General features: G+C 45.8%; 1 protein-coding gene across 1 annotated transcript; it reads left to right on the plus strand.

Moving 5' to 3' along the window:
- Positions 1-570: 570 nt before the first annotated feature.
- On the plus strand, positions 571-5,839 carry LOC129339551 (cardiotrophin-2-like). Its single transcript, XM_054994132.1, has 3 exons — positions 571-586; positions 2,181-2,326; positions 5,366-5,839. The coding sequence occupies exons 1-3, from the start codon at positions 571-573 to the stop codon at positions 5,837-5,839; spliced, it is 636 nt and encodes a 211-aa protein (XP_054850107.1).
- Positions 5,840-12,150: the final 6,311 nt, after the last annotated feature.

Genomic DNA, 12,150 nt, shown 5'->3' on the forward strand with positions numbered 1-12,150 from the left:
TCTGCTTTGCCCTCTTTTCTTTTCTTCTTCTTTTCTTTTCTTTTCTTTTCTCCCTGTGCAGGAAATAGAACAGATTTCACAATCGACCCCACCCCCTTTTGCCCTCCCTCACATCCCTGCTTTGCTCCCCCCTCCCCCCCAGCTAGTGTCTTCTTGGGAACAGACTCCAGGAAACAAGGTTGGTGCTTTATTTCCCCCTTTCTGGAGGAGGTGTTTGCCACCAATGGGAGGGGAGGAGAGCTGGGGAATTACAGAAGATGGGGAGAGCACCTTTACTGAATATAAAGGAACATCTCACTGGGGCTGGAGTACCAGCCAGAGCAGCTGCCCACAGAGAGAGAAGGTCTTGCACAGAGAGAGAAGTTAGGGAAGGCGAGCTGAGCATCCTCTGTTTGGAAGCAAGAGGAGGGATTCGCTATTTGGTAGAGAGATACCCTCCTCCTCCACTTGGGGGCAGTAACAGAAATTTGCTGGAAGGTGAGATACCTTTGTCATCCATTTGGGGGTGACAAAGAGAAACAAACTAGCATCTCTACTGAAATCGAAAGCTTCCATCAAACTGAAGTAGCCATGACTTTCTCCCTGGGTAAGTAGAATTCTTTGTCAGAAATTTGAAAAATGAATATGGGTGGTTAGATTTTTCTCTGGGCGGAAGACTTTTGGGAACTTTATGAACTCATAATGTTGACAGATGCATGTGCTCCGTCTGTAACACATGGGATATATCTGTTGCTATTTACAGTGCAATCCTAAACAGAGTTACACTCTTCTAAGCCCTCAGACTTCAGTGGAATTAGAAGGGTATAACTTTGTTGGGGATCGGACTGCCAGAGATGACCCAAGACATTTTGAAGAAGAAACTCCAAGTGACATCTTCTTTCCCACTGGGAGTAAAACAAAGAATTAGAAACGAAACCATAGACAATTAGCTGGTACTCCAAAAACCCACTGCCTCATTCTGCCACCGAGGGAAAAGAAACCCAGCCTACCGGTGCCAGGCTTTGGAGTGCTGGGCACTGGGGAGCAGGCCGGGCTGCCCATTCAGTTCTCCGTTCATAAATAATACCAACAGTTCATTCTGATCAGTAAATTTGGCAAAGCCAGCTGTCTCACTCTCTACGACGGGTCCATCCAATGCTAGTGACCAGGTGATGGTCTCCCAGTTGTCCTTAAACATTTAAAAAATGTTTCTCTATGCTCAGAGGAAAGTAACAGTGACATCTTAAGCAGATGCTTACTTCTAGGGAAACGTTATTAGGATGTATTGTTCTTTCTTTACACGTGGGCCGTTTCCACACAGCTTACCTTATTCTGCAAAGCAGCGAAATCTCGCATGATATCTTGTGAGAAGACGCTATCGCATCTTCTCGCACATCAACAGCGTCTTCTTGTGAGATTTCACGTGAGATTTCGCTATTTTGCAGAATAAGGTAAGCCGTGTGGAAACGGCCACGGTATAAACAGGGCTTTTTTTCAGCTGGAACGCGGTGGAACGGAGTTCCGGCAGCTCTTGAAAATGTTCACATGGCCGGTGGCCCCGCCCCCTGATCTCCAGTCAGAGGGGAGTTGAGAGTGTCTTATGCGCCAAGCGGCGCAAAGGGCAATCTAAACTCCCCTCTGTCTGGCGATCAGGGGGCGGGGCCACCGGCCATGTGACCATTTTCGCTGAGGGCAATTTAAACTTTTAAAAACTCCTCCCTAGTTTCAGCAGACTCAAAGTGACGTCATTGTGTGGTCCTGAGTTCCACCACCTCTTTTCCCAGAAAAAAAGCCCTGGGTATAAATAAATACAGATTTGCTCATTGTCGTGTGCAAGTGGGTGGTCTCATGCCTGGATGCCTGCTGGGCATTGAAGTAATGAATCAGGCTACTGAGGCAAGAAGAAGTTCAAAAGAAAAGAAAATATAAACGCATAAGTTGAACAAAGGAAAGAGCGCTGAAAGATGCTCCTCCCTGGATGTCATCATTCTAAAACTAAGCCTGAGGCAAGAGTTAAGGAACACGCAGTCCATTGCCTGTGGTTTCCCCTAAATCTCAAACCAGTCCAGTCCCCATTTTTGAGCTTAAGAAGAGTAGACCATGAACAAGGAAGACCTGGTGCCAAAATGGTTGCAACACCCCAGGCAGCAAGATGCGGGAATCTTAATCTTTAACAACATGCTTCTTTCCTGCCTTTTTAGCCAGAAGCCTCCTGGTGATTTGTGCAGCTTCCCTGCACGTGGTCTCCACTGACCCTGATCTTTCTGAAGCCGCTGCTACCATCGCCCAGACCTTCCACCTGGTCCGCCACATGCAACTCAACAGCACGATCCTTTTGCAAACCTACGTAAGTATCAGAGGGTATCGACAGGGCTGTGCCTTTTGCCAACCGTGGCTTTTCAAACCATGTTCTGAGAAACTCAGAACATTCCTCTGAAGCTCACGTGAGTCTCCTCAGCGATGATACTGGTGGATCCTCATGCCTGTTCTACCATGTGGCATTGTGAATGGACCTGGGAAGGACGGCTAGGAAGGATTCACTGGGACATGGCTACAAGTGCTAGGGTTCTAGCGCAAGCAGAAGCATGCAAAAAATCTTGCGTGGTGGGCCTCTTGTGCCAAGTTAAACACGGCATATCCTGAGCTGTTTTCTGCTTGTGCAAGATGTTGCATAAGCAATATCTGGGCACTATAAGCTATAGGAAGGAAAGCACCTTACGCCAGCGGAACTGCGCTTGGCCCATTGACATTTCTGCTTGCGCATTATTAGATCCAAGTTGATATGAGGAGCTGGCCAGGGAGGAAAGATCAGAAATTCAGCTGTGGATATAATGAGTTAGATGGTGATGACAATGACGACAATGACAACAACAACAACAATAACGATAGGTGAACCAGTCAGCTAGCTCACTATAAGGCAGCTTTATATGTTTGTGTAAAGCTCCCCCCAGCTCCAAAGCAGGCAATGCCTCACAGGACTCAGGTTACAAACTGGAAGGGCAGGTGTTGGCAACCAGATGCCTCCAGCATACAAAACTCCAAGCAGTTAACTAAGCAGTTAAGGTTGCCAACCCCAGCTGGGAAAATTACTGGAGATTTGCGGGTGGGGAGGGGAGGGGAAGGACCTCAGTGGAGATGCAATATCATTAGGGAGGACAAAATAGAAAAGAGTCCAATAGCACCTCTAAGACTAACCAACTTTATTGTCACATAAGCTTTTGAGAACCGCAGCCCTCTTTGCCAGATGCATGCATGCATCTGACGAAGAGAGCTGTGGTTCTCGAAAGCTTATGCAACAATAAAGTTGGTTAGTCTTAAGGATGCTACTGGACTCTTTACTATTTTACAACTACAGACTAACATGGCTAACTCCTCTGGATTAGGGAGGACAGGTCTTCTGCTATAGACGGAGACCTCCCGGATTAGATCCCTGTTTTCTGCTGCTGCTCGACAGGGTGGTGGTGGGAAAATGGGGGCGGGGGATTGGCCTGCTGCTGAATTGTGATGTCACTTCTTGCACAAAACCGGAAGTGATGTCATCATGTTGTGGCAATACTGTAGGATTCACCCAAAACTCAATGGTTTAACCATAGAGTTTGGAGTGAATCCTGCAACAGTGGGATGATGTCACTTCTGGTTCCCCACAGGAGTGATGCTGCATGTTTATACAATGCCAAAAACCCTTGTTCGCATTCCCTGATTTCTTTTGTGGGGGTGCCAGCTATGGCTAGCAATTCTAGATGCCACAGAGTTTGCCCTCTGAAGCGGCTGCTTCTTCCAGGTGAACTGAAATTTGGAGATCTGTTGTAATTCTGGAAGAACTCCATGACCCACCTTAAGGTTGGTAGCCCTACAAGTAGGCCACATTAAAAGATTCAGCAGCTTGGGAGGGTGAACTCTATGGTATTACACTCCATTGAGGTCCCTTTTCACCCCAAATCCCACCTGCCCAGGCTCCATCCCAACTCTCCAGGGATTTCCCAGCCCAGAGTTGGCAACCTCAAGATTTCTCCTGAACTGGAGCAAATCTGTATCAACACCAGGAAACAACACACTAATCCTGCACATGGAGCCTTTGTCCCGGGACTGGAAAGTTTCTGCAACATGATAGAGGGAGAAAGCGCTCCCTTGCTCCCTCCATAGTTGGGATCGACGGCAGAGGGCTCCAGCTCTCTTGTGATTGCTCCCAGGCCCATATTCCGATTCTGCCCACTGTGGCTGGGTGCCCAAATATTTGCAGGCTCCACTTCCCCCAACCTGCCCAGGCAGGAGATGCCAGATGTAAATGAGGTCATTCCTGCCCATACCCGGGCAGGCGGCCAAGCTGCCGGCATCCACCTAAGGGAGAAACTAACTTAGGTGGAATTACGGTTCATTAGTCTGGGAAACAAGAGGCCTGTTTCTCTGCCCGTCCAGCCCTCCCCGGTAGAAATTCCAAATGGATGAAGGGCTGGTGGGTGCCACCCCCGGAATTACTGAGAGGTGACAGCAGAAAGGTACATTTCCCAGTGCCCCCCTCCCCAGCCCAAATACTAATCCTCCATTGTGGGCTGCCCATAATATTTGAAATCCTACCTCAGCAGGGGGAATACATTTACTGCCTTTGTTTTCCGGGAAGGAGGCCTGTGCAGAAATTCAACAGGTAGAGCTTTTCCCAGTATGGTGATAGCAGTGCAATTGGGGTGGGGGGGGACTGAATGAAGCACACAGAGAGATAATCTATCCTCTCTCTTTGGTTTCTCCAATGAAACTGTTTGGCATATGACATTAAATGTGAGGCCAGCAACGAAACATTTCTTCACGCAGTTGGTTGCCTTGGGATGTTGTGAAGGCCACTAGCATACATGACTCTGAAAAGGCTTAAACTGATACAGTAAAGATTCATACTTCTGAATGGCTCTGAGCCATGACTGATTCCTCCCTCAACAGAAACATCTGGCAGATGACTGCATCCTGGATATTAACAATTGAGAAATCTTTCTTGATATCAGCCACAATTTTATCCCGCCTTTTGTCCTTGGAGTTGTCCTTCACAGTTTCCCACTTTATCTTTACAAGCAGGCAAACTAGGCAGAGAGAAAGTGCTTGTTCCAAAGTAATCCAGTGAGCTGCATGGCTGACTGGGAATTTGAATCCTAGTTTTCCTAGCCACAAGACCATACCGGCGATCTCCATCATGTCTGGGCCTGCTGGAGAGAACGATGGACTTCCGCTTTGATTCTTACATTCATAGATTCTATGAGTTGAGGTCACAAAGATGTAGAGTTTGAGATTGGGAGAGCCCGGATTGGATGGGGTGGATCTAGTAGAGTCTGTTTGTGTTCCCCACTGCATATTCACACCTTTTAATGTGTGGATGTTTCTTTCTCTCTCTCTCTGTTCCCAGCTGAGGCACCAAGGTAGTCCATTTAGCGATCTTGACTTTGATGCCCAAAGAATATATTATAAGGGGGTGCCACCAGCCGACATCCCCTTCCTTGAATGGTGCAACTTGAAGGACTGTGAGCGTCTGAGCCAGAACTATGAGGCCTACAGCACCTTCTTTGAGTTCCTGTTGCTGATCAGGAATGACCAGCTAGAGCTCAACCCCAATCAAGAGGAACTGCTGGAGCTGTTGAAAATCACCCATCTACATGTCAAAGGCCTGCTGAGCAATTTGACTTCCATCATGGTGGCTCTGAGGTTCCCAGTCACCAGGACAGTAGACACCCTTACGTTGCAGGCGGTGGAAGCCAACGACTTTGAAAAAAAGGTCCGGGGCTATGTAGTGTGCCTCACATACAAAGAATGGATCGACCGGACTGTGAAAGACTTCGCTCGCCTCATCAAGAAATTACCCGCCCCCAGCTTCTCCCCCTAGCTTATTTCAGGAAGCTCACTTATGTGGAAGGTAGACCCCATGAGGTACGTCCAGCAAGGCAGCTCCTCCAGCAGAATGGCATTTCCATTGGCGGAACAGGACGGGTGGTTTCTGCCAATTCCCCGTCCTGCTGCAGACTCCCGCCTCCCCATGCTGTTGTTAAGGGACTTCTGTAAAAACAAAATCAGGGTGGGTACTTAGGCTTGCCAACTGACTGGAGGAGGAACTGTCCTGCTCCTTTTAATATAGGCTTAATAGGACATTATATACCAGGTGAGACGATTTACCTATATGCTATGAAAAGTATCAGTTGCCCATTTTATCATATTCACCTTCTATTCAAGGGGCAGGACATGTTTTTCTCTAGGGCTGCTGGCAACCCGAGGCACAGGGGAGGGGAGAGTGGGAGCTGGGTGGGAGTCCAGGAATGGTTGGATAGAACCCACTGTGTATATAGCAGGAAGAGAGATCTGGAAACATCCTCCCCACAAATCCAAACATTCTTCTCCAGAGTAAGTTTAGATCTAGAAAAAACATCATTCCTGAAAGTTTGCAGCTGAAGCTGAATGGCTACACCCTTCCCAACAACGTCACCGAGAACCGCACTTCTTCAGTCTCCTGACTGAGCACAGTTTGACACTTTCAACAAAACTGAACACTTCTTCTTTAAAAAAAAAATTAAGCAGGAGGCAAATGTACAAGTAAATGCATTAATGTTAATGGGTTGCCGTAATAATAATAATAATAATAATAATAATAATAATAATGGTAATGGTAATGGTAATGGTAATGGTAATGGTAATGGTAATGGTAATGGTAATAACTGCAGCTTTCTGACATAACACCTACAGAACTGCAAAAGACGGCGTTACTTGGAACAGCATACATATTACACCAATACCTGTCTGATACTGGGGTTTCAGGCGGAAACTTGTATCAGCTTAGCAAAGCCAATCAATGATAACATGCAATCTTTATTTATTATTGATTGTGTTGTGTGTAATTCAAATAATAATAACAATAATAAATACTTTTAAAGACAGCATGGGGGGAGGAGCAAGCAGACAGCGCAGTCAGAATTCAATTGGCCTGAATGTCTATCAATTCAGTTGCAAATCCAAATCCACGCAGTGGCTGCTGCTACACTGTTATTATGATGTCCGTCTTCAGCTTGGGAGGTTTGCTTACGGAGACAACGCCTTGGATCCCTGGCTTTGCTCACGATCTTTTTGCCGGGGAGTAATGAATCAATTCTGGAATATCTGTAGAGAGAAAGAGGGGGGGAAACTGAAACGGCTGTACGTCCACATGCTTTAATTTTGGTTACATAGCTATTGTGTGTGTGTGATAAGTTTGTATATATTGGGCTGTTATTTATATTCGACAGGAAAGTTTACGTGGTTTATTTATGCACTATTTAATGAAGAATAACCAGATGTAACTTATTCTATATTTCTGAGGTTTTGCAAAGCTCTGGAGATATATTGAGAATGTATAAGAATATTCCCAAGGGATGAGTCATTTACGAACCAACGTACTCTGTAAAGTGCCGTGCACATTGAAGCATAATCATTATTAATCAGCGATACAACTGAGAGCAAAACAGCCCCTTAAACCCATTAGTAATAAATGTTGATCACCTGATGTCTGGGAACATCAAGGGGCATCTTGTCACGATTAGAGGTCACTTCACAATCCAAGGGCCATCATTCACACAGTCATGGCTTGGAGATTTTTTCAGGAATGCTTGCTTATAAAAAATCGATACCTTTTATGTGTGAATGAGGCGATCATGGATCACACTTTATAGATCTACTCCACAGTTCTTATAACACAGTCAGAGATTCCGTATTTCCTCCTATCACCTTTGGCCCAGGCAGGGGCTGGTTTTTATGCCACTGTTAGTTTTCTTGACACTTGACTGCTGTCATGTGACAGCAAGCAAGATCTGACATGGACTTTTGTGTCTCTTTCCTCCATTTTTTTAAAACCAAAAATTCCCTTGGCAGGCTGCCCGTCGGACTGGAGAGCCACTGTTTAACCCTCCCTAGTTATTTTTCAGCTCTGAATTCTACCCCACCCCCTAAAGCTGCTTTTCTCTCCCCAGAGTGGCTCTGTTATCTTTTCCCTCTGTGAGACAGAGCAGATTGGAAGGGAGTAGCATTTTTGGAAGGCAAAAGACAGGAAGAAGTTAGCTGCTCCGCACTGCCTCTCTTGACTTGAAAATCAAGGCTGCTTTTCAGTGAAAAACTAAACTGTACCATGTCTAATTTCTCCCTGGATGTGTGAACTGATTCACATATTGAATTTCATCAGATGTGAGGAGATACGAAAATTTAATCTGTGGAGTTCCGGCTATGAGTGAACAAAAGGATTTTTATTATGAGCTGTGCCTTATGTGTAGAAAATGGTATGTGGTTCCTTCTGTGGTGGGGCATTTTGGTAACCACTATCTATATGGATTCTTGGATAGAACAAAGTCCTGCAGCTGTCTTGGACAGAATGAACTTTCAAATAAACTTGTATTTGTATTAAATCTGCTGTTATTTTTTTTAAAGGATTTTATTTTTAAATACCTGTTTCATGTTGCGCATCATATATTTTTTTGATAAGGAGTTGCTTTGGCTGTATTGATTTTTTTTTCTATGTAGGACTTTATTTTGTGTAATAAAAGTCACATCACTGGATGGAAATTTTTCTCTGTGTGGGCTTCTGTACAGCAGTCATTGCTCTCTGGAGAACCAGAAGTTCACTTCAAAAACAGTTGGAATGAACACACACACACACCCATGTAAAAAATTATTGATCCGCTAGCAACAATGCCTGTTGTGTGAAAAAAGGGGGTCTCTAGAAAACTGATTCAGTGGGCCCCCTCACAGCGGCAAGCAGGCGCTTCACAGCGGCCTGGAAGCTAGAGCGGGAGGGCGCTGAGGGGAGGTGTGGGGAGGAGTGCTTAGGCCGTCAATTCGGTGGGCTCCTTCGTGGCAGCAAGTGAGTACTTCACAGTGGCCTTGAGACCAGAGTTGTAAGCAATGTCTCTGTGTGAGGATAAAAAATGAGTTGTCGCCAATACAGCTTGCCTTTTATATAGCAGGATACAAAGTTCTAAATGCCAACTGATGTAGGTGACTGTTGATTATAGGGTAGCTACATTCCAGGTAGTGCTGGAGTTCTCCCAGAAGTACAACTGATCACCAGACAACAGAGATCAGTTCTGCTAGATAAAATGGCAGCTTTTGGAGGGCAGACTATGCTATTCCACGCAGTTTAGGAGCAACAAAATTTCCCTCCCCAGGTACTGCCTCCAAATCTCCAGGAATTTCACAAGACAGAGCCGACTAGTGCTGAAAATAAGCAAAATGGCTCAGGCCTCTTAAACTGGGTGGTATGGGAAACTGTCTATGAACCAAGGACTGAACTTAACCATCTTAGAGGTTGGTGAAAAAGACAGGAAGAGGTTCACCCTGAAAAAGGCTATGCCAGGGATTATGGGATGGATAAAAGCCATATGAGATGGGAGCTATAAGGAGAAGAATTTAGTAGGATAGAGCAAAAAAATCTGGCTGCATCCAATCCCATGGACATAAAGGGGTTTGTGTTCCTAGTGGAAAGAATCTCTTAAAAATAACAATTTATACATATGAACCTAGGAGACCCGCATCCAGACTTAGATGTGTCTTTATTCTGACTTGCGGATTAAAGTACAATTTCCCCCAAACTTCAGGTAGATGAGAGACAAAGCTTTTTGAATTGAAACTGGAGTCATAGCTCACTTTAAAAGGAAGTCTTTAACATTCTTCTTCTGATCTAACATCTGTTTCACTGCTTACGATAGTTTTATTATGCAATGTTTTCTGTGATTGTAGTTACACAACTGTAACTTATTTTATACTGCTCTCTTTCTATGAGTAAAATTCTGATAAACTATTAAAAAGCATGGCTAGCAAAAAAACCAATTGCTAGGGGAACCTTCTAAAACTTTTCAGGTATAATAGTATGAATTATGGTTGTTGTGGGTTTTCCGGGCTGTATTGCCGTGGTCTTGGCATTGTAGTTCCTGACATTTCGCCAGCAGCTGTGGCTGGCATCTTCAGAGGTGTAGCACCAAAAGGTCTGGTGCTACACCTCTGAAGATGCCAGCCACAGCTGCTGGCGAAATGTCAGGAACTACAATGCCAAGACCACGGCAATACAGCCCGGAAAACCCACAACAACCATCGTTCTCCGGCCGTGAAAGCCTTCGACAATAGTATGAATTACTTGCCCTTTGAGTGATCGTTTCAGCTATTGTAAATATTTCCATGAGAATTACTATTCTGGGCACATTTCTTGATTAGAAGGTGACAAGTCCAAAGCATAACTCCTGTAGAGACACAATAGGCAGGATTCTTTGTGGATGCAGAATTCTGTTGCCTCTCTGTCACAGGAGTGATTGACTGATCCAATCGCACTTGAGGCAGAGACACAGCAAAACCACTTGCCATCAGCAGACATCTACAGTGAACCATGCAGAGTCACAATGAATACCCTCCTTTGCTGATGGATCCTTTGGGCTCACAGGGGCCCCTGATTATTAACTTTGACCTCTCATTGCATTTTAGGAAGCCTCACATCCCAGCATGTAGATAGCTTGGAAATGAAAAAAAAAATACTTATTTGGGCAAAACTGTGGAAAGTTTTGTAGCAGCTGCTGCTCAGGAATGAATATGAGTGACATACTCCCTCACCTCTGCCCCATTTTTATCACTCTGAACCTTCCTGCCCTTCTCCCCAGCTCTCATCCCTTAAATGCCACCTGTTTCCCACGCAGGCCAAGAGAAAACCCCAAGAGGCATAAACCACCACAACTAGGAATGTGGGCCGGCGCCACTCCTGAGGAAGTGAAAGTGATGCCAAAGGGCTTCCCGCTTTCGTAGAAGCTCCTAGTTAGGAGAAAACCGTGCCCGTTGTTTCCTGAGGGTGTGTGGGGCAGTGTGCCAAGCTCTAAATCGAAGGACACCTACAGATTAGCTACTCTTCACTCTCACTGTCTGTCCCTCAGAACTGACTCACATCCCCTCGCTATGAACACATTGAGACTACAGCAACGGAAGGCTACAGCAGGCTACAGCAGGCTACGGCAACGGAAGGGCAGGGAGGCATTTTGGGCGTTGCCCCCCAGGTCTGCAGTGGGGGGGAGGTTGGGTTAGCTAGGGCAGGCCTTGAAACTGGCCCACCTGTGGGCTCTCTAAGCACATAGCGGTGTTCAGTTTCTCCCTTTGTCTCCCTTTTTTCTTTATTTTTCTTTAAATTCCAGTTCTCCCCCTCCTCTAGACTTGCCCATTGCTGCCCTCTGTTGGGTGAGCGTTGCCATGCCGACCCTCAAACATATTAATCTTCCCAAGCTCGTAGGCCCTGTTGCCACAGTAGTCTCTCTTGGTAAGCCCCCTGGTGTTCCTTTGCCAGCTGCATGGATGGCAGCGATCCATCAGGTGCAGAGTTCCCCATTGCTACCTCACCCTGTTGTGATTGATGGAAAGAGTACAGGAGCCCTGTTGGAAGAAAAGACGGCAACCATACTGGGGGAGAGGAGCTCAGCAAAAAAGGTTGCAGAAATCTCATGCCTCCTCAAAGCTTGCAGCCTAGTGACAACATTCACATTTTAGGGTCAAATTTTCATCTCTTTGCATTGCTGTTTCTTCCATTACTCCTTGCTAAGGCTATTAACCTTTTTGGGGGGTGGGTGGGGTAGAATTATTCCAGCATTACAACTGCTCTGCAGACTACAGAGATGAGTTTCACTGGAGAAAGTGGCAGCTCCAAAGGTGAGCTGAGCACCCTCCCCTGTCCAAACTCCATCCTCCCCAACCACTGCCCTCCAAATCTCCAGGAATTTCCCAAGCTAGAGTTGAGAACTCTGCTCCTTGATGTGGCAGGCACATACTGGAGTGGGAATGAGGTGCTATGAGCCCTCACTTGATTGAACTGGTAGCTACCTATTTTTCTGTAGCAAAAATGAGGGGAGAGGGGAAGCTGATGTTTTGTAATGTCACTTTCAGGTATGCATAGGGAAGTGACGTCATAGTCTCTGCTCCCACTCCCTATTGTTGGCAGAAAATCACATCTTTAACTGTATTCTTGCATTGCAAACCCTGGTCGTTTCCACGCGTCCTAACATCGCACAACACTCACGTAATGAGGGCATCTTCATGGCGCAATTTCTGACATCATCGTGCCACGATCCCGTTTTCGGGATGTTAGGACGTGTGGAAACGACCCCTTTGAAAATAGAAAACTAGCTCAGCAAGTGGGAAAGGATGGGAGTATAGAAA

This window comes from Eublepharis macularius, chromosome 12 (assembly GCF_028583425.1).
Source record: "Eublepharis macularius isolate TG4126 chromosome 12, MPM_Emac_v1.0, whole genome shotgun sequence".
In the NCBI taxonomy this organism is placed as follows: domain Eukaryota; kingdom Metazoa; phylum Chordata; class Lepidosauria; order Squamata; family Eublepharidae; genus Eublepharis; species Eublepharis macularius.

Bases quoted from the DNA above. Each gene is read 5' to 3' on its own strand.
- LOC129339551 (XM_054994132.1), top strand. The intron at 2,327-5,365 runs GTAAGTATCAGA...CTCTGTTCCCAG, and splicing joins CGATCCTTTTGCAAACCTAC to CTGAGGCACCAAGGTAGTCC.